The 22474-nt window shown below is 44.4% G+C and overlaps 1 protein-coding gene across 2 annotated transcripts in view; it reads left to right on the plus strand.

Moving 5' to 3' along the window:
- The first annotated feature begins 700 nt into the window (after positions 1-700).
- LOC115895225 (putative uncharacterized SMG1-like protein) overlaps positions 701-22474 on the plus strand; it is a 33993-nt gene continuing 12219 nt past the window's right edge. The window contains exon 1 of one of the 2 annotated variants that reach the window (XM_030924945.1): positions 701-1181. In XM_030924945.1, the coding sequence (XP_030780805.1) occupies positions 1093-1181 (89 nt within the window). In that variant the 5' untranslated portion in view covers positions 701-1092. The remainder of the gene's footprint in view (positions 1182-22474) is intronic. The other variant, XM_030924946.1, reaches the window with a different exon arrangement.

Raw genomic sequence — 22474 nt, forward strand, 5'->3', positions numbered from 1 at the left:
TGATCCGCCCACCTCGGCCTCCCAAAGTGCTGGGTACAGGCTTAAGCCACCGCGCCCGGCCCCCAGCTTCTTTCACCAGCAGAAGACGGGCAAGCCTTAGGGTGAGAGGACTTCAAAGCACATTTCACATTGCAGAGGACAGGGCTTGGTGGTCTTGGATACTCCCTTCCCTTCCATTATTTAGTTTTTTTCATTGTGAAGAAATGGTAAAAGGTGCCAGGACTCGATGGGCACATTTCAGGTGGAGGTTGGGAAGGTGGATATCAACCTCCTCTCGATCTTACTATTTTCACTTTCCACCCCGCCCCGTAGACAGTGGGAAGACTGGCGCACGTGAATCCAAGGGCACGCCTGTGTGCGCGCGCACCCCAGGGTACCAGCCCCTCCACACTGCAGGTCCTGGATTGGACGCCTGTTTACACCTGACTGCCCGGCCCTCGGGGGGTCCGGTGTTTTCCCAGGAGCGTTTGGGAGAAAAGTGTGTGGCCGCGGTAGTGGAGATCCCCTGTCCTAGGCTTCGTCATCGCGGTGCCCAGACTTCGGCGCCGTCCACGAGCCAGGGAACGTGGGGGGCGGGGCGGCCTGCGATCGGCCCCGCCTCTCTCGGCCCCGCCCCGCCGCCGACAGGACCCGCCTCTCTCCCCAGGCCCGGCGGGCGCCGACCACGCCCCTCGCTCCCAGCATGCCGTGCGACAGCGGCGGCGCGGCGGGCGGAGCCGGGAGGCGGGGAAGCAGTGGCCGTGTGAGCGTGAGGAGCTGCCGCCAGCGCCTGCTCCTCATCGTCCTCGTCCTCCGGGGCCCCGGCGTCGTGGGCCGCGCACGGCCCTGGAAGCGACGTCGCCTCCCCTTCATCTGCCTCTCACCGCGCCGCTCCTGCCTCCTCGTCCTGCGCTGCGGGCTCAGGCGGAACCGGAACGACCGTCCTCTTCCCCCGCCCTCCGCCGCCGCCTCCACCTGGTCTTCCTCGTCCTCCTCGTCCTCGGCTTCCTCCTCAGCCCCGGGCCGGAGCGGGGTGTCGGCGGCGGCCGGTTCGGGCGGCGACTCGCGCTTCTTTGGGCGGCGGCGCTTGGCCATGTCGTGTCGGGGAAGGTAATGAGCCGCAGAGCCCCGGGGTCTCGGCTGAGCAGCGGCGGCGGCGGCGGCACCAAGTATCCGCGGAGCTGGAATGACTGGCAACCCAGGTGGGTGACCGGCCCGGGCCCCCGCCCCGACCTCCCGGGCTCCGCCTCGGGCGGGCCGAGGCCTAGGGCCGCGGGGCTGGGAGGCGCGGCCTAGGCCCTCCACCACCCGGAGCCGGGCGCGGCTTCCTGGGTCTCCTCCGCCCCGGCTAGGGGAGGAAGGCCGCGGGGAGGCGAGGCCTAAGTGCCTCCCTTCCCTGCTTGTTCAGCCCGGGGCTGGCACTGGCCTAGGATCGGGACTAGGAGGTGAGAAAGAGGCAGGGGTGGAGTGGGGGGCATTCCAGTTACCGCCTTCCTCCGACCTGTAGTTGGGAGATCCCGAGAGTCCAGGACCCTCCCTGTTACTCATTCACTTTCTCAGTTCCCCACTTTTTGAGCCGCCACGTGAGAGACCTAACCTGTGTCCCTTTCTGTGACCCCCACGTGTTAATATTGAAAAAAACAAAACAAAACTCCAGCTAAGGCATTGCTCTGACTTTAGGCAGGACATTCATTAGTGGAGCGTGAGATGAGATTGTGGTGACTGTTAATGGGATCGACCCACTCGGATCTTGGGAGATGAAAGTTTTCCCTAAGTGCAAGGCCGATTACTCTGGTGAATCTAATTCATACCTGGACACTTGAGTGAACTCTTTGGGCACCCACTTAGAAGTCTAGAGAATTTCCTCTTTTATGGAGGATTTGATCTCAGACCGTTTTGGGGCTTAGTTAGATTTGAATATATTAGGAACATTAACTTTTTAAATAAATGCAATTTTCCTGCCTTTTTGATCAATTTGGGGGGGCAGTTGTGCCTAATTTAGGACTGATTTATTCTAACCTCTCTTACGAAATAAATGCTTCTATTCAGAGTCTGTTTGGAATTTAACCCAATGCTTAGAACTCCTTAAATGTATATAAATATATTTTAGGGGTAATCGATTTATGGAACTTCAGATGCAGGCACGTTTATTGTGGTTCATCTGAATAATTTTGATTAAAAAATTTTTTTTTGCTTCTTATGTACCGTTTCGTCCCTGCTGTTTTGGTTCTGTTTTCCTTGATTTAAGCTTTTCTTTTTTTTTTTTTTTTTTACCCTGAGATGGAGTCTTGCTATGTCTCCCAGGCTGGAGTACAGTGGCGCAGTCTTGACTCACTGCAGCCTCTGCCTCCCGGTTTCAAGGAAAAATTCTCCTGCCTCAGCCTCCTGAGTAGCTGGGATTGCAGATGCCCAGTTAATTTTTGTATTTTTAGTAGAGATGGGGTTTCATCATGTTGGCCAACCTGTTCTTGAACTCCTGATTCAGGTGATCCGCCTGCTTTGGCCTCTCAAAGTGCTGGGATTACAGGTGTAAGTCACTGCACTCAGCTGATTTAGGCTTTTGAAAAAGCAACACTTGTTGGTTTCTTTTAGTGTTAGTTTGCCAGTTGGTGTGGAAAATGACTGTTGAGTCAATTTTGACCACACATGATAACTTCACACATACTGACAGGAAGTGTTCCAGGTGGCTGAATATGTGAATGTCATATGGCAAGAGAGCAAACCCATGTTCCATGGAAGCATACTTCCAACAGTAAGCATTTATATGGCACTGCCTTTTAGTCTTCCTTTTCATTCACTGTGCTCTCAGTCAACTCTTCTGTAAATTTTTTTGAGACAGGGTCTTGCTGTGTCACCCAGGCTGGAATGCAGCAGCACAAATACTTGGCTCACTTCAGTCTCGACCTCCCAGGCTCAAACCTCCTCCCTCAGCACCCACAAGTAGGTGGGGCTACAGGCGCTTGCCACCAGCCCAGCTCATTTTTGTATTTTTTTGTAAAGATGGGGTTTTCAGCATGTTGCGTAGGCTGGTCTTGAACTCAAGCAATCCACCCGCCCTCAGCCTCCCAGAGTGTTGAGATTACAGGTGTGAGCCACCACACCCGACATTTAAGAATGGTTGAGCAGGCCGGGCATGAAGTGAGACTCTGTTTCAGAAAAAGAGAGAGAAGACCAGGCGTGGTGGCTCACGCCTGTAATCCCAACACTTTGGGAGGCTGAGGTGGGCGGATCACCTGAGGTCAGGAGTTCGAGACCAGCCTGGCCAACTGACATGGTGAAACCCCGTCTCTACTAAAAAAAAAGAAAAAAAATTAGGGGGATGTGGTGGTGCATGCCTATAATCCCAGTTACTCGGGAGGCTGAGGCAGGAGAATCACTTGAACCCGAGAGGCGGAGGTTGTAGTGAGCGATATCACACCACTGCACTCCAGCCTGGGCAACAGAGCAAGACTCCTTCTCAAGAAAAAAAAAAAATGGTTAAACAATTAAACAAATGAGTGGTCTTAGGTCAGTTGTATTATTTGAAATCTGTGGGTTCCTCAAACATAAAGTTGAGAAGGTTTTGGGAACCACTGGACACCTCTGGTTTTTTCCATATGAAGAAACAGGAGTGGTGGCTTCTTAGATCAAAGGAATGTCTAACCCATGGAAGTTGTCCTCTTTACTCCTCTTCCCTAAAAAAATGACCTATCATTGCCAATAGCTAAAGTCTGTCATTTTTTCCACCTTAGTTTGGAAGATAATCTTCTAGTATCAAGATAGAGATCAGAATGATGTTTTAAAATTAAATGTGTAATTCATAATTGTACATTTTAATATTCTAACGTGACATTGATTAATTTGACATTGGAGTCAAATAGATTGATTGATTCAACAAAGAAGAGAAAGCATTCAAGTCAGCAGAAAACAAGTAGTTTCCATTTGGGGTGTTAGGACATTAATTGTGTAACTGGTCTTATATGTTTAGTAGTAGATCTATATTGAGTGTCTTACTGTGTTCAAACTTAGGATCTTTCTATACTTCTTTCCTTAAAGGATGGGCTGGGTGCGGTGGCTCAAGTTTGTAATCCCAGCACTTTGGGAGGCCGAGACAGGCAGATCACAAGGTCAGGAGATCGAGACCATCCTGGCTAACACGGTGAAACCCCATCTCTACTAAAAAACATACAAAAAACTAGCCGGGTGAGGTGGCGGGCGCCTGTAGTCCCAGCTACTCGGGAGGCTGAGGCAGGAGAATGGCGTAAACCCGGGAGGTGGAGCTTGCAGTGAGCTGGGATCTGGCCACTGCACTCCAGCCTGGGCGACAGAGCGAGACTCCGTCTCAAAAAAAAAGGATAAAACTGTATAATAAAAACACCTTCCAATTTTGGTAGATTCTAGACAGATCAAAGTATTCAAAAGTACACACATCTTCTGTATTGTGAAAGACCAAAAAATGGAAATATGTTGTGAAATTAGAAAAGCTGTATACTAGTATGTCTGAGGTTGTGAGAAGCTGGATTTTTGAAACCGGAGTTGTCTATTCAGCCTTTTATCAGTCTGTACTAAGTTTGATGTCCATAGGTACATAATATAGGGAAATACATAGAGGATAAAATTCAGTGAGGTTACATATTTTATAGCTATTAGGTAGGTGCAAAATATTAGACACCAGTCTAATATTAAATGGAACTAGAGTTAAATAGAATTCAGTGATTGCCAGTTCTGTTCCACAGATTTCAAAGTACACTACGGAAAATTTCAACAAATTGCATATGGCTGTTTTACGTGGGGGAAAGTAAAACATCCATAATAAACTAAAAAATAAAAAGGAAAACTAAAGTAACGTTTGTTTTTATGTTTTTAATTTCTTTTTTCTTTTCTTTCCTCTTTTTTGAGATATGCTCTCGCTCTGTTGCCCAGGCTGGAGTGCAGTGGTGCAGTCACTACTCACTGCAGCATTGATTTCCTGGACTCAGGGGATCCTCTCACCTCAGTCTCTTGAGTGGCTGGGACCACAGGTGCATACCACCACACCTGGCTAATTTATTTATTTTTCCTCTCTCTCTCTTTTTTTTTTTTTTTTTTGAGACAGTTTTACTTTATCGCTCAGGCTGGAGTACAGTGGCACAATCTCAGCTCACTGCAACCTCCACCTCCTGGTTCAATTGATTCCCCTGTCTCAGCCTCCTGAGTAGCTGGGAATACAGGCGCATGCCACTACGCCTGACTAATTTTTGTGTTTTTAGTAGAGATGGGGTTTCACCATGTTGGCCAGGCTGGTCTTGAACTCCTGACCTCAGGTGATCCACCCGCCTCGGCCTCCCAAAGTGCTGGGATTACAGGCGTGAGCCACCACGCCTGGTCTCCTCTCTCTTTTTCTGAAGCAGAGTCTTACTCTATTGCCCAGGTTGGAGTGCAGTGGAACTATCTCAGTTCATTGCAACCTCCACCTCCCAGGCTCAAGAAGTCCTCCTACCTCAGCCTCCCAATAGCTGGGACCGTAGGTGCATGCCACCACGCCCAGCTACTTTATTTATTTATTTATTTTTGTAGAGACGGGGTATTTATTTATTTTTGTAGAGACTGGGTTTCGCCATGCTGCCTGGGCTGGTCTTGAGTACCTGGGCTCAAGTGATCCTTCCTCCTTGGCCTCCCAAAGTGCTGGAATTACAGGTGTGACCCACCATGCTTGGCACACTAATTTTTTATTTTTATTTTTTTGTAGAGATGGGGCCTCCCCATGTTGCCCATGCTGGTGTCAAACTCCTACTCCATTATGAAATAAGACATTGCTTATGAAACACTTAGTAATTGTATCTTTAAGTTGAACCTTCCCCCTACCCCAACTTTTTTTTTTTTTTTTGAGACGGAGTTTTGCTCTTGTTGCCCAGGCTGGAGTGTGCAATGGTGCAATCTCGGCTCACTGCAACCTCTGCCTCCCAGGTACAAGTGATTTTCCTGTCTCAGCCTCCTAAGAGCTCGGATTACAGGCATGTGCCACCATACCCGGCTAACATTTTTATATTTAGTAGAGGCGGGGTTTCACCATATTAGTTAGGCTGGTCGTGAGCACCTGACCTCAGGTGATCCACCTGCCTCGGCCTCCCAAGTGCTGGGATTACAGGTGTGTGCCACTGTACCTGGCCTTTTTTTTTTTTTTTTTTTAAGACATAGTTTCACTGTGTCTCCCAGGCTGGAGTGTAGCGGCACAATCTTGGCTCAGTACAACCTCCACTTCCTGGGTTCAAGCGATTCACGTGCCTCAGCCTTCTGAGTAGCTGGGACTAGAGGCGCATGTCAGCAGGCCCAGATAATTTTTGTATTATTAGTAGAGACAGGGTTTCACCATGTTGACCAGGCTGGTCTCAAACGTCTGACCTCAAGTTCCCACCTTGGCCTCCCAAAGTGCTGGGACTACAGGAGTGAGATACTGTGCCCGGACCCCCCAACCCCTTTTGTTTTGATTCCTTTATAAATTAGTATATGGTTTTTTGTCTTTTTTTGTTTTTTTTTATAACAGGTAATAAAATACTCCGATTCAGTAAATATTGATGCTTCGAGGGATATATATATATTTATATATTTATATATATTTATATATATATATTTGTATATTTTTTTGAGATGGGGTCTGACTGTGTTGCCCAGGCTGAAATGCACTGGTGCAATCTTGGTTCACTGCAACCTCAGCCTCTCAGGTTCAAGCGATTCTCCTACCACAGCCTTCCGAGTAGGTGGGATTACAGGCATGCGCCCCTACCCCTGGCTAATTTTTGTATTTTTAGTAGAGATGGGGTTTCACCATGTTGAGCAGGCTGGTCTCGAACTTCTGACCTCAAGTGATCTGCCTGTCTTGGCTTCCCAAAGTGCTGGGATTAGAGGCATAAGCTACTGCACTGGGCCACGGCCAGGAGTTTTATGACTTGTAAAACCAGTATCTTCAAGGAGACTGTAAGTTATTATGGGAGATAAGGACTTTGTAAAGGGAAGAGCATGTGGATTTTGTGATATAATTCTCAGTCTTCCTTCCTTCCTCTCTCTCTCTCTCTCTCTCTCTCTCTGTTTCTTTTGGAGAAAGAGGCCAAGGCGGGCAGATCACCTGAGGTCAGGAGTTCAAGACCAGCCTGGCCAACTTGGTGAAACCCCCTCTACTAAAAATACAGAAATTAGCTGGATGCAGTGGTAGGCACCTGTAATCCCAGCTACTTGGGAGGCTGAGGCAGGAGAATCGCTTGAATCCAGGAGGTAGAGGTTGCAATGAGCCAAGTTGATGCCATTGCACTCCAGTCTGGGTGACAGAGCGAGACTGTCTCAAAAACAAAACAAAAAGCCTGGAGAGTCAGAGGAGGGAAAGTTATATGTTTAAGTACAGAGCAGTGGGGTGATGGAATTGGTCTGTACAATTTTGACTATGAATTTGGGGGAGAATCTCCCCCCTCCAAAATAGAAGAAAATTACATTAAGGCCAGGTGCAAGTTGTCGGTGTGTAGAGGAATTGGGTACTTATCAGGAGTAATACAAATAAGAGGTGAAGCTGAAGCACTGGGTTGGGGACCCTATTGTAGGCCTTGAATCATAGTTCAAGTGTGTGTGTGTGTGTGTGTGTGTGTGTATGTGTTTTTGGGAGGCTGGGGGTGGGTGGATTTCCTGAGGTCGGGAGTTCGAGACTAGCCTGACCAACATGGAGAAACCCCGTCTCTACTAAAAATACAAAATTAGCCGGGTGTAGTGGCGCATGCCTGTATTCCCAGCTACTCGGGAGGCTGAGGCAGGAGAATTGCTGGAACCTGGGAGGCGGAGGTTGTGGTGAGCTGAGATTGCGCCATTGCACTCCAGCCTGAGTAACAAGAGCAAGACTCCATCTAAAAGAAAAAGAAAAAGTGTGCGTGTGTGTGTGTGTGTGTGTGTAAGAGTGCGTGCATGCGCATGCAAGAGAGATCGCAGTGGGAGGCAGGTAATAGAACCAGTATAGAGAAGGGGCTGCTAAGGACCTGAGTATTATGTTTATATTTAACAATTTAAGATACGGCTGTGTGCAGTGGCTTACACCTGTAATCCCAGCACTTTGGGGAGGCCAAGGCGGGCGTATCACCTGAGGTCGGGAGAGACCAACCTGACCAACATGGGGAAACCCTGTGTCTACTAAAAATACAAAAATTAGCCGGGCACGGTGGCGTATGCCTGTAATCCCAGCTATTTGGGAGGCTGAGGCAGGAGAATCACTTGAACCCGGGCGGTGGAGGTTGTGGTGAGCCAAGATAGGGCCATTGCAGTCCAGCCTGGGCAACGAGTGAAACTCCGTCTTAAAAATAAATAAATAAATTAATTAATTAATTAAGATAAAAATACTCAGCTCACTATGTGAGAATTTCCATAAGCAAAAGCCCTTCATTCCCTTCATTTGTTATCTGGTGTTGATTGAGGATGATCACTAAAGTGATACTTTTTATCTGCTCAATCTTCATGTTAGACACGTGTGGAATGTCATGTAAGTGTCATATAAAATAGAGTGTGGTCCAAGGTGGGAACATTGAATTGTCACAATTCTTGGTAGGGTTTTCTGCCTTTGTTACCTGACACTTGTTCTTTATCCTAATCACCTAAAACAAATCCCTGAGGCTCCTTTCATTGGACCACCCTTAATGGATTCACAGGAGCTGTTTGTTATCTTTTCACGTTGTCATCATTTTGGTTACCTATCTTTGACTATCTTGAAGTTTTTCAGAGCCCATTTTATTTTTGGAACTATAAAATAAAACATACTTCCCCTTGTATAGAGGCCTAATAGTAAAGAGTACAGAAATTTTGTGGTTTCATATGTATAGGAAACGCTCCCTTATTCTGTGCTATTTATTTATTTATTTATTTATTGAGATGGAGTCTCTCTTTTGCCCAGTCTGGAGTGCAGTTGCGCTATATCGGCTCACTGCAAGAGCTCTGCCTCCTGGGTTCACGCCATTCTCCTGCCTCAGCCTCCCGAGTAGCTGGGACTACAGGCGCCCACCACCATGCCTGGCTATTTTTTTGTATTTTTAGTAGAGACGGGGTTTCACCGTGTTAGCCAGGATGGTCTCAATCTCCTGACCTTGTGATCCACCCACCTCATCCTCCCAAAGTGCTGGGATTACAGGTGACAGCCACCGCGCTTGGCCTGTTTTTTGTTTCTTTAATATAGAGTATAACTTACTAAGTTCTTGTAGTGTTCGCTCAAGCAGAGATACTTGGTTTTATACTGTTATTCTTTTCCATCTTATATTAGTTAATCGAGTGTACTTTTCCTTTTTAAATTGAATTCTCTTTTGAATTCTATTGTGATGCTTCTTTGAGATAAAATTTATGTATGTATAGTTGTTTTTTTTTTTTTTTGAGACTAAGTCTCACTCTTGTCCCCCAGGCTGGAGTGCAATGGTGCGATCTTGGCTCACTGCAGCCTCTGCCTCCTGGGTTCAAGTTATTCTTCTGCCTCAACCCCCCAAGTAGCTGGGATTACAGATGCCTGCCATCATGCCCGGCTAGTTTTTGTACTTTTAGTAGAGACAGGGTTTCACTTTGTTGGCCAGGCTGGTCTCGAACTCCTGACCTCAGGTGATGATCGCCTCGGCCTCCCAAAGTGCTGAGAGTACAGGCGTGAGCCACCGCGCCTGGCCTGTATAGGTCTTCAGGAAATTTTGACAAATGTATACACCTGTGTAACCATGACCTCAGTCAAGGTACAGATATGCAGTGACTTTTCCACTATCACACCCATTCCTGCTCACGTTTTTTTCATATACTTAGCAGTATCTGGAATTTTGATGTGTGCCATCTCCAGTAAAATATAACCTGCATATGTGCGTGGATCTGGTCAAATTGTTACTTTTGCTATCCCCTTCTTTCCTACTAAGTGCATCAGTAAATAGTACACTCTATATTTGTGTCTTTCCTCAAGTAAATACATGACAATGAGATCCTGTAAGTTTGTATTTTTATGTTTAGCCTTAACTCCAGAGTTTACAACACTGTTCTTGTAGGATGCATTTTTGGAGAAAGCGTTCCTCCTATGGCAGCCCTGTTAGGGCTTAAACAAACTGATTGAGCAGGCTCAAAAGGACAGTATTGTAATGGACTGGAGTGGCCAGATCTTTTTACAGAAGAAAGAAGACGGTAATTTGGCCATGCGCAGTGGCTCATGCCTGTAATCTCAGCACTTTGGGAAGCCGAGGCGGGTGGATCACGAGGTCAAGAGATCAAGACCATCCTGGCCAACGTGGTGAAACGCCGTCTCTACTAAAAAAAAATACAAAAATTAGCTGGGCGTGGTGGCACATGCCTGTAGTCCCAGCTATTCAGGAGGCTGAGGTGGGAGAATTGCTTGAACCCGGGAGGTGGAGGTTGCAGTGAGTCGAGATGATGCCATTGCACTCCAGCCTGGGCAACAAGAGCAAAGAAACCTCTGTCAAAAAAAAAAAAAGAATAATATGGTAATTTAAGATTCATATGTTTTATCCATCTTGAAAAATACCTTGTGCATGTATTTGAAGTCTTTTTACACACTGACTTATCTTGGGTGTATTGTATCTGTCTACATTATTTAAGCAATGTAATCACTAAAAGTTTAAGCACGGGGTTGAGCTTTCTGGCATTCCATTAGAATGCCTGGGGAAACACACTTCTTGCCAGTTGCGTGCCTGCTGATTGGGGAATGAAACGCAAATATTCCAGTATCAACAGATTTGTTTATTTCGTTTTTTTTTTTTTGAGACAGAGTCTCACTCTGTCGCCCAGGCTAAAGTGCAGTGGTGAGATCTTGGCTCACTGCAAATTCTGCCGCCCGAGTTCAAGCGATTCTCCTACCTCAGCCTCCTGAGTAGCTGGGATTACAGGCACCTGACACTGCACCTGGCTTGTTTTTGTAGTTTTTAGTAGGGATGGGGTTTCCACCATCTTGGCCAGGCTGGTCTTGAGAAGGAAATCCCACTTTGTAAATCCCAAGGTGCTGGGATTACAGCCGTGAGCCACCGCACCTGGCCTAGAGTCAGGAGGTTTCTAAACATCCTGAATTACTTCTTTCATATGAATTTTCAGACCCTTTCAAAAAAGGAATGGGATTCCTGTTGATATTCATTCATATTCATATTTTTATTATGTTGGTATTCATATAGTATGTGTAGGACCTTATATTTATTTAAAAATCTGTTATAGACTTCTTGTGTTTATTAGTTAAAGCTTTTTTCAGAGGGACTTCTTCCTTTTTTTATTTTTGAGATGGAGTTTTGCTCTTGTTGCCCAGGCTGGAGTGCAATGGCACGATCTAGGCTCACGCAATCTCTGCCTCCTGGGTTCAAGTGATTCTCCTGCCTCAGCCTCCGAGTAGCTGGGATTACAGGCGTGTGCCACTCGCCTGACTAATTTTTTGTATTTTTAGTAGACAGGGTTTCACCATGTTAGCCAGGATGGTCTTGATCTCCCGACCTCAAGTGATCCCCCCGCCTTGGCCTCCCAGAGTGCTGGGATTACAGGTGTGAGCCACCGTGCCCTGTCTCAGAGGGATTTCTGGTACCAGAATTATAGATTGTCTTTGTTATGGAACTTTCTAAGTTATGCTCTTCCTTTGTTTATTAAGGGGAGACACTAGATTTTTTTTTAATTACCCTTTTTGTCATCATAGAGAATAGTAGTCTACAAGAATATTATTAGAGGCTTAGCAGTGGCCTCACTGCACATACACGTATATATCTTTGGGAGCCCACAGGTTTTAAGAAGTTGTTAAACTTAACGTTTTGGGTGGCATCTAATATATTAATAGCCTAGAAAAAAGGCTCCGCTAATGAATAGGTCTTAGATTACATAGTGACATATAATAGCTTTTTCTCCACATTTGATAACATTGCTAACTTTTTTTTTTTTAGTGAAGCTCTTTGAATTTAAAGTTTTCTCTCTTATTTAAATTTATTAGTTAAAAACTTACTTTTACTCTGTTCCCTTTAGCGTTTCAACCTGATGTTAAAAGATGTATATGTGTGATATGTGTGTTTGAATTTTTAACTTTCATCTTGGAGTATTTAATTCTCTGAAGCAGTGCATGACTCTTGCTCTTCATCCTCTTGAGGGTGTCCCTGGTTTATATTCCTGATGATACAAACCCTGGAATTTCTTGTCTGAAGTGTTAACACTTTACTTCCAGGCCCTGATTTGATTTTAACAGTGGAAGTTCAGATTCAAGGCATTAATGACAGATTCTATGTTGGCTTCTTCAGATTTGCCAGAACCTTACAGAAAAACCTACTTATGTGAGGAAATCATTAGACTTTTTGGGTATTCTCTTTGTATAATGAGACTCTTTTCTCATTAGATAAGTAAAAAGATCCAGAGATGATCACCAGTATCACCCAGAATTCATATATATTAATTGAAAATAAAACAAATCCTGCGATTATTTCCTGAAAAAATTGATTACATTTCTTGCCTGTCCATATGTTCTTTGTATAAATGTGAAGAAAAATAAAAATATAGCAGGTTTTCCAGCACTGGGACTATGAAACTTGAGATTTAGCATTTTTAGTCAGATTTAAAGGAATCTACCTTAAGTCATAGTTTATATTGTTTTTGAAGGATCTGAGTAAGGATTCTATTAAAAATGATTAATTCTGTCATTATTTGAAATGTTGATAGAATTTTAATATGTTCCTTTTTTGAAAATACTAAAATTGGCTGGGCTCAGTGGCTCACGCCTGTAATCCCAGCACTTTGGGAGGCCAAGACGGGTGGATCACAAGGTCAGGAGATCGAGACCATCCTGGCTAGCACGGTGAAACCCTGTCTCTACTAAAAATACAAAAAATTAGCCGGGCGTGGTAGCGGGCGCTTGTAGTCCCAGCTACTCGGGAGGCTGAGGCAGGAGAATGGCGTGAACCCAGGAGGCGGAGCTTGCAGTGAGCCGAGATCGTGCCACTGCACTCCAGCCTGGGTGACAGAGCAAAGACTCCGTCTCAAAAAAAAAAAAGGAAATACTAAAATTGTAAATAAATTTACACTTAATAGCAAATAGGTCGTATGTATGTGGTAATCAATTCATTGACTAAAAATTTCTTTTTTTTTTTTTTTTTTTTTGAGACAGAGTCTCGCTCAGTCACCCAGGCTGGAGTGCAGTGGCCGGACCTCTGCTCACTGCAAGCTCCGCCTCCTGGGTTTACGCCATTCTCCTGCCTCAACCTCCTGAGTAGCTGGGACTACAGGCACCCGCCACTACGCCTGGCTAGTTTTTTTGTACTTTTTAGTAGAGACAGGGTGTCACCGTGTTAGCCAGGATGGTCTCGATCTCCTGACCTCATGATCCGCCCTTCTCGGCCTCCCAAAGTGCTGGGATTACAGGCTTGAGCCACCGCGCCCGGCCTTAAAAATTTCATAAAAGATGCTTTTTATTTAAAGTGGCCTGTCATGTGTAGTTACTATAATGCTAGTGCTCTCTATGTTTTTATTGTAATCTTACTGAAGAAGTAAAAATGTAATCATTGTTCTCCCCACTCTAATTAATATTAATTCAAAAATCATAATGGTACACATTTGTAGGGTACAAGGTAATGTTTATATATGTGCAATGTGGTATGATTAAATCATGCTAATTAACATATTTTCACCTTAGTTTGCTTACTCATATTTTGTGGTGAGGCATTTGAAATTTAATTATTTGAAATACATCATTATTATTGCTATTGTTATCTCTGTCTCTTTGCAAATAAATACATCATTATTTACTATAGCCACCCTGTTGTGCGAAGATTTCAAAACCTATTTCCCCATCTGTAATTTGTTCCCTTTTCTTTAAAAATAAAAACAAAAAACTACCCGCTCTTTTAGCATTGGTGAAGTTAGAAATAGAGCCATCATGTTTTAGATTCCTCTCTAAGTGTCTTTATTTTAAGAATGTATGTATTTTTTGAGATGGAGTCTCACTCTGTTTGTTGCCCAGGCTGGAGTGCAGTTGGCACCATCCTGACTCACTGCAACCTCCACCTCCCGGGTTCAAGTGATTCTTCTGTTTCAGCCTCCCATGTAGCTGGGATTACAGATGTGCGCCACCACGCCTGGCTAATTTTTGTATTTTTAGTAGAGACGACTTTCACCATATTGGCCAGGCTGGTCTAAAACTCCTGACCTCAGGTGATGTGTCCGCCTCAGCCTCTCGAAGTGTTGGGATTACAGATGTGCGCCACCACGCCCAGCTAGAGTGTGTGTATTTTAAAAAGTTGATCCTTCACAGATAATTATCTTAGGAGAGGCGGGTGTCATGAAAAAGGCTGTGGACTAAGAATGGGAAGACAAAGATCTTTTGTATTGGCCACTACTAGCCGTGTCCCTCTGAGGGGGTAATTTGCCTTTTAAGACGTTGGGAGGATTAAAGTTTAGGAAATTATTTTTAAAATTAGTTTCAGTGAATACTTAGAAAAATATTAGTGGAGTTAGAATTAATTGCTCTCCAGTGGAGTGGCTCTCTTTCTACATTTCTTTTTTTTTTTGAGATGGAATCTCGCTCTGTCGCCCAGGCCAGAGTGCAATGGCGTGATCTCAGCTTACTGCAACCTCTGCCACCCGGGTTCAAGCGATTCTCCTGCCTCAGCCTCCTGAGTTGCTTGGATTACAGGCATGTGCCACCACACCCGGGTAATTTTTTTTTTTTTTTGGTGTTTTTAGTAGAGACGGGGTCTCACCATTTTGGCCCAGCTGGTCTTGAACTCTTGACCTTGTGTTCCACCCACCTCTGCCTCCCAAAGTGCTGGGATTATAGGCGTGAGCCACCGCGCCCGCCCTCTTTCTGCATTTTCTAGTGTACTCCCATTACGCTGTAAACCTGTTTCAAGTTGAATAATAAGAAATTTCAGCATAGCTCTGCATCATCATTTTTTCTCCTTATACTCACACCTTAAGAATTTGTTACTAGTTGAAATGATAAGCCAGCAAACATAATCTAATCTTTGTGACTATTTGCATAGATTGGAGGGCAAGTACAATGTAAATGGAATGTATATAGCAAAAGGGTAGGTTGAAAGGTAGCTTATAGCTTGCTTAGCTTTTACTACACAGTTAGAATTTAAGAGCTGATTCTTATAAGAACACAAGTTGAATGATGAATTGCTTTTTCTCCTCTGGTGTAGTGTGTATGGGTGTGTGTATACATATTTTTCTTTTCTTTTCTTTTTTTTCTTTTCTTTTAATGGGAGAAGGGAGGATGACAGAACCATGGAAAGGTTGTACTCTGCCAGTGTGATAGTTTCAAGTACTTAAGGGGTGGAGAAGAACCACATGCATCTTCTAAACAAAGATGGGAAATGTCATATCTTTGCAAGAATATATGTACAGTATTAAGCAATTACAAGATTTTGGGCTGGGCATGTTGGTGCTTTGGGAGACCAAGGCAGGAAGATGGGCGGATCACTTGAGCCCAGGAGTTGGAGACCAGCCTGGGTAACATAGTGAGACCTGGTTTCTACAAAAAATACAAAAATTGGCTGGGCATGGTGACTTATACCTATAATCCCAGCACTTTGGGAGGCCGAGGTGGGCTGATCACCAAGATCAGCCTGACCAACCTGGTGAAACCCCGTCTCTATTAAAAATATAAAAATTACCTGGGCATGGTGATGCATACGTAATCCTAGCTATTTGGGAGGCTGAGGCAGAAGAGTTGCTTGAACCCAGGACGCAGAGGTTGCAGTGAGCCGAGATCATGCCACTGCACTCCAGCCTGGACGACAGAGCAATACTGCGTCTCAAAAAGAAAAAAAAGCTGAACATCGTGGCATGAGTTTGTAGTCCCACCTACTTGGGAGGCTGAGGTGGGAGCATTGCTTTAGCCCAGGAGGTCGAGGCTACTGTGAGCTGTGATTGTGCCACTCTTTCAAAAAAAAAAAAAAAAAAAAAAAAAATTCTGGTACTATTTGAAATTGTACTGTAAATCTATAATAAATGATTGCTGTCTCAAGGAACTTAATATCTAGAAATATTTTTTCTTTTTTTCCTTGTAAAAGGGAATTATATAAGTTACTTCTTTTAAATCACTTATGTCAATCTGATTAAAGTGTGTTTAGTATAAAATGTAACAGAAAAAGATACATTTTTGTATAGACTGTGGGTTTAAAGTGGCTTGAGTGATGATTTTGAAGTTTCCTGTCTTATACTTAAGGCTAAATATAAAGACCTCAATAAATTTCTGGCTACTGCTGAGCACGGTGGGAGCATTGTTTCCTGCTCTTATTAGTATGTTTCAGCAGCTAGCAAAAGCTGTCTTCATTTAATACATTTTCCTACAGTTAAAATCATAGTGTGATTATTTTGAAAGGCATCTTCCTTTTTCAACTGTTTGATTTGTGAGACCATATCTTCTGGAATTACTTGAGACTCTAATTAAATTGACCTTTAAAATTTTTTTTTTCATTTTCTTTCAGAGTTGGAGGTCTTGCTATGTTTTCCGGACTGGCCTAGAATGATGGTGATTATTTTTTTCTTTAGAGACACAGTCTCATTGTGTTGCCCCGGCTGGTCTCAAACTCCTGGGCTCAAGTGATCCTTCCGGAATCTCAGCCTCCTCCTGAGTAGCTGGGATTACAGGTGTGAGCTACTGCAGCCAGCTTGGCCTAGGATTATTTTTATTTATTTATTTTTTTTAGTTTTAATTTTGTTTTGTTATTTTTTCTTTTTTTTGAGATGGAGTTTCGTTCTTGTTGCCCAGGCTGGAGTGCAATGGCAGCATTTCGGGTCACCACAACCTCTGCATCCCGGTTTCGAGTGATTCTCCTGCCTCAGCTTCCCGAGTAACTGGGATTACAGGCATGCAACACCACGCCCGGCTAATTTTGTATTTTTAGTGGAGACAGAAAGGTTTCTCCATGTTGGTCAAACTGGTCTCAAACGCTCAACCTCAAGTGATCCTCCCACCTCGGCCTCCCAAAGTGCTGGGATTACAGGTGTGAGCCACTGCACCCAGCCAGGATTATTTTTAAAGACAAGATTTACCATATGCTATTATTAGAAAATCTTATAAACATGTTATTCCCTGGGAATGTGCTTCAACCTGTTGACTAAAGGAACTTTTATCAGAATAACTAGTTATCATCTGACTGCTTTCAGGAGTTGAAAAAATGGTTGCATACATTTCTTACATTGGTAAACATCACTTCACCTTTACCTTGATTATAAAGTCCCAATCTGCTTTTGAGACTCTTTAGATTTCTGCAGTATGTAACTCTTTTTTTTTTTTTTTGAGACGGAGTTTTGCTCTGCCACCCAGGCTGGAGTGCAGTGGCGCAATGTAACTCTTAATGATTCTTAAACTTTGTTGGAATGGGTTATTTATTTATTTATTTATTTATTTATTTTTTGAGACCGAGTCTCACTCTGTTGTCCAGGCTGGAGTGCAGTGGCGAGCTCTCAGCTCACTGCAACCTCTGCCTCTGGGTAAGTGATTCTTCTGCCTCAGCTTCCCGAGTAGCTGGGATTACAGACATGTACCACCACGCCTGACTAATTTTTTTATATTTTTAGTAGAGACTGCGTTTCACCATCTTGGCCAGGCTGATCTTGAACTCCTGACCTCAGGTGATCAGCCTGCCTTGGGCTCCCAAACAGCTGGGATTACAGGTGTGATCCACTGTGCCTGGCCTATGTTTGGCTTTTAACTGGTGGGGGAGGGATGCATAGCTTTGTAAATTTTCAGTCTTTTTTGTCCTTCATCTATTAAAGAGGTCATAGAGTAAGATATTTCCATTCAATCTTGGCAATTTCCCAGGCCAAATGATATGTTTCTAGGGTACTTCCAGGACTTACTGACAAAACTTACTGACAAAAGGGGAAGATAAGCGATGCAAATGAGAGCTGAAGCAGGGTCTCTCTCTCTCTCTTTTTTTGAGATGGAGTCTCGCTCTGTCACCGTCACAGGTGGGAATGCAGTGACGCGATCTTGGCTCACCATAACCTCCACCTCCTGAGTTCAAGTGATTCTCCTGCCTCAGCCTCCCAAGTAGCTGGGACTACAGGTGCCGCACCACCATGCCCAGCTAATTTTTTGTGTATTTTTAGTAGAGAGAGCGTTTCACCATGTTGGTCAGGCTGGTCTCGAACTCCTGACCTTACGATCCACCCACCTCGGCCTCCCAAAGTGCTGGGAGTACAGGTGTGAGTCACCGCGCCCGGTGAAACAGTCTCTTTTTAAGGTTGTAAGCTAGCTTGGGTTAGAAATAAAGGCAAAGAGCCACTCCATACCTGTAGTCCTAGCTACTGGGGAGGCTCAGACCAGAGGATCTCTTGAGCCCAGGAGTTCAAGGCTGCAGTGAGCTGTAATCACAGACTGCACTACCACATGGGCAACATAGAGCGAGACCTAATTAAAAATAAATAAATAAATGCAAGGAGAAAGTCAAATGAACATGGTGCATTTAGGTGTACAATTAGTTGGCATAAACAATTTTTTTTTTTGAGACAGAGTTTCTCTCTTGTTGCCTAGGTTGGAGTGCAGTGGCCCAGTCTCGGCTCACTGCAACCTCCACCTCCTGAGTTCAAGTGCTTCTCCTGCCTCAGCCTCCCGAGTAGCTGGGATTACAGGTGCCTGCCACCACGCCCAGCTAATTTTTGTATTTTTAATAGAGACGGGGGCCGGGCGCGGTGGCTCAAGCCTGTAATCCCAGCGCTTTGGGAGGCCGAGACGGGCGGATCACGAGGTCAGAAGATCGAGACCATCCTGGCTAACATGGTGAAACCCCGTCTCTACTAAAAAATACAAAAAACTAGCCGGGTGAGGTGGCGGGCGCCTGTAGTCCCAGCTACTCGGGAGGCTGAGGCAGGAGAATGGCTTAACCCGGGAGGCGGAGCTTGCAGTGAGCTGAGATCCGGCCACTGCACTCCAGCCCGGGCGACAGAGCCAGACTCCGTCTCAAAAAAAAAAAAAAAAAAAAAAAAAAAAAAATAGAGACGGGGTTTTGCCATATTGGCCAGGCTGATCTTGAACTCCTGATCTCAAGTGATCGTCCGCCTCAGCCTCCCAAAGTGCTGGGATTACATGCGTGAGCCAGTATGTCAGCCAAGAATGTTTTAAAAACGAGTTTCATTCAGCCCACCTCATTCCTCTGTAGGGCACCGGTGTGCAGGGCAAAACTGCTCAACCCTACTCAGCAGCCCTGTGAAAGCTGCTGAAAGGATGAGCAGATTGAAGCCTGAACTTTATCTTAGATTTAGCAACCTGGAGGTCATAATGGATTTTGCCAAGAGTGATGGGGCAGAAGTTGGACCAGTGTGTGTTAAGGAGCTAGAAGACGTGAAGAAATGGGAGAGGGGAGTGTAGACAACTTTAGTTTGGCTGCAGCAAGTAAAGGCAGATTGTTTGATGGAGGGACATGCAGGATTGATGGAGTTTTTCCTTTTGTTTGTTTTTCCTTTCTATATGTTTTTGTATTTTTAAATGGGATACATTAGAAAGTGTTACATGTTTAAGGGGGTGGATTTAGTTCAGTGGGAAAAGTATTTGAAAAGTTACTGTAAGGTAGAAGTAGATGGAATCCTAAGTAAGGTCTAGAATCGGGTGCAGGTATTTTTTGGTATGTCTCCTCCTTTCCCCACCCCCCCACCAAGACAGAGTTTCGCTCTTATTATTGCCCAGGCTCTAGAGTGCAATGGTGCAATCTTGGCTCACTGCAGCCTCCACTCCTGGGTTCAAGTGATTCTCCTGCCTCAGTCTCCGGTATAGCTGGGATTACAGGTGCGCATCACCACACCCAGCTAATTTTTGTATTTTTAGTAGAGATGAGGTTTCACCATTTTGGCCAGGCTGGTCTCCCAACTCCTGACCTCAAGTAATCCACCCACCTTGGCCTTCCAAAGTGCAGGGATTACAGGCGTGAGCCACCGTGCTCAGCTGGTATCTTTTTTTTTTTCTTGGTGAAGTAGAATGTGTGTATGGGGAGGGGAGGTGATAGGATATTTTGGAATTTGAAGAGAATGGGAATGTCTGGATAGTGCATGTATAGAATGGGAAATAAACACCAGAGGACCTGGGAGTGCAGTGCTTATTGATGGATCATTGGGTTTATCCAGGACTGGGGTTTTGCCAGATTGGTGTGATGAAAATCTTAAGAGTTAAGGGTATAGACAAGAGTGTTATTGAAATGATACACGATGAAATCTAAGCTGGTTGAAGAAGTGAAGAAGGGGCCGGGCACGGTGGCTCACACCTCTAATTGCTGCCACGGTGGGTGGATTCCTTGAGGTCAGGAGTTTGAGACCAGCCTGGCCAACATGGTGAAACCCTGTCTCTACTAAAAATACAAAAATTAGGCGTGGTGGCAGGCACCTGTAATCTTAGCTACTTGGGAGGCTGAGATGGGAGAATTGCTTGAACCTGGAGACGGTGGTTGCAGTGAGCCAACATTACACCACTGTCCCGCAGCCTGGGCAACAAAATCAGACTCTGTCTCAAAAAAAAAAAAAGTGAAGGAGGAGGAGAATACTTGGATTGGGATAAAGTAGAAAGAGTCTCTGAAATTAAAGATTAAAGTTAACTAAAAAACTCAAACTTTAGAATAGTATTGAGAAAGTGTAAGGTGAGCTGAAAAAGTCTCATGGGATTTTAGAGCCAAGAAGGCCTTGAGTGGCAGTTCCTACCTTGGTGGAAATAGCTTCAGTGGTATGTTGCGGGTGGAACCCTTATTAAAGTGGGTTGAAAAGTAAGTGAAGGCAAGGAAGATAAATTTTTCAACAGGTTTGTCTGTGAAGAGTCTAGACTATTAGATTGGTAGAGGGAGAAAGGCAGGTAAAGGGTTTTTTGTTTTTGTTTTTGTTTTTTTTTTTTGGAGTCAGAGTCTCACACTGTCACCTGGGTTGGAGTGCAGTGGCGCAATCTCAGCTCACTGCAGCCTCCGCCTCCTGGGTTCAAGCACTTCTCTTGCCTCAGCCTCCCAACTAGCTAGGATTACAGGCACTCGCCACCACACCCGGCTAATTCTTTGTATTTTTAGTAGAGACGGGGTTTCACTGTGTTGGCCAGGCTGGTCTCAAACTCCTGACCTAGTGATCCCCCTTCCTCGGCTTCCCAAAGTGCTGGGATTACAGGCGTGAGCCACCGTGCCTGGCCTTATTTTTTTATTTTTTGTTTATTTTATTTTATTTATTTTATTTTTATTTTATTTTATTTTTTATTTTTTATTTTATTTTATTTTATTTATTTATTTTTTTTTTGCCACTTGGTGGCATTTATTTATTCTTGTAGGAACACTTTCTTTTCTTTTTTTTTTTTTTTTTAATGGAGGGCAAACTTTTATTTATTAGAACACATTTTTATAGCCTTTACATATTGAGGAGGATGTTATTATCTTACTGGTTTTGGAAAAAATAATTATTTCAGGGATGGTGACATATTTAGACTCCTTATAACCTCTATAATGATATCACATTAGCATAATTATCTGAATGTCCGGGATAAAAATTTTTAACAAGAGAATATTTACTAAGAACTTAAAAAGCATTAAAAGCAAACAATACCTTTTTAGTTTTTTTTTTTTATAATTAATTGTATTTTTCTAAGAATGTATTTCTTTTTTTTTTTTTTTTATTCTACTTTAAGTTCTAGGGTACATGTGCATAACTTGCAGGTTTGTTACATATGTATACTTATGCCATGTTGGTGTGCTGCACCCATCAACTCGTCAGCATCCATCAATTCATCATTTATATCATGTATAACTCCCCAGTGCAATCCCTCCCTCCTCCCCCCTCCCCATGATAGGCCCCAGTGTGTGATGTTCCCCTTCCCGAGTCCAAGTGATCTCATTGTTCAGTTCCCACCTATGAGTGAGAACATGCGGTGTTTGGTTTTCTGTTCTTGTGATAGTTTGCTGAGAATGATGGTTTCCAGCTGCATCCATGTCCCTACAAAGGACGGAAACTCATCCTTTTTTATGGCTGCATAGTATTCCATGGTGTATATGTGCCACATTTTCTTTTTTTTTTTTTTTTTTTTTTTTTTTTTTTTTTTTTTTTTTGAGACGGAGTCTCGCTCTGCCGCCCAGGCTGGAGTGCAGTGGCCGGATCTCAGCTCACTGCAAGCTCCGCCTCCCGGGTTTACGCCATTCTCCTGCCTCAGCCTCCCGAGTAGCTGGGACTACAGGCGCCTGCCTCGTCGCCCGGCTAGTTTTTTGTATTTTTAAGTAGAGACAGGGTTTCACCGTATTAGCCAGGATGGTCTCGATCTCCTGACCTCGTGATCCGCCCGTCTCGGCCTCCCAAAGTGCTGGGATTACAGGCTTGAGCCACCGCGCCCGGCCAATTTTCTTAATCCAGTCCGTCACAGATGGACATTTGGGTTGATTCCAAGTCTTTGCTATTGTGAATAGTGCCACAACAAACATACGTGTGCATGTGTCTTTGTAGTAGAGTAATTTATAATCCTTTGGGTATATACCCAAATATTTTATTTACTTTTTTGAGATGGAGTCTGGCTCTGTCACCAGGCCGGAGTGCAATGGCGCGATCTCGGCTCACTGCAAGCTCTGCC

Source organism: Rhinopithecus roxellana, chromosome 20 (genome assembly GCF_007565055.1).
Source record: "Rhinopithecus roxellana isolate Shanxi Qingling chromosome 20, ASM756505v1, whole genome shotgun sequence".
NCBI classification, from domain to species: domain Eukaryota; kingdom Metazoa; phylum Chordata; class Mammalia; order Primates; family Cercopithecidae; genus Rhinopithecus; species Rhinopithecus roxellana.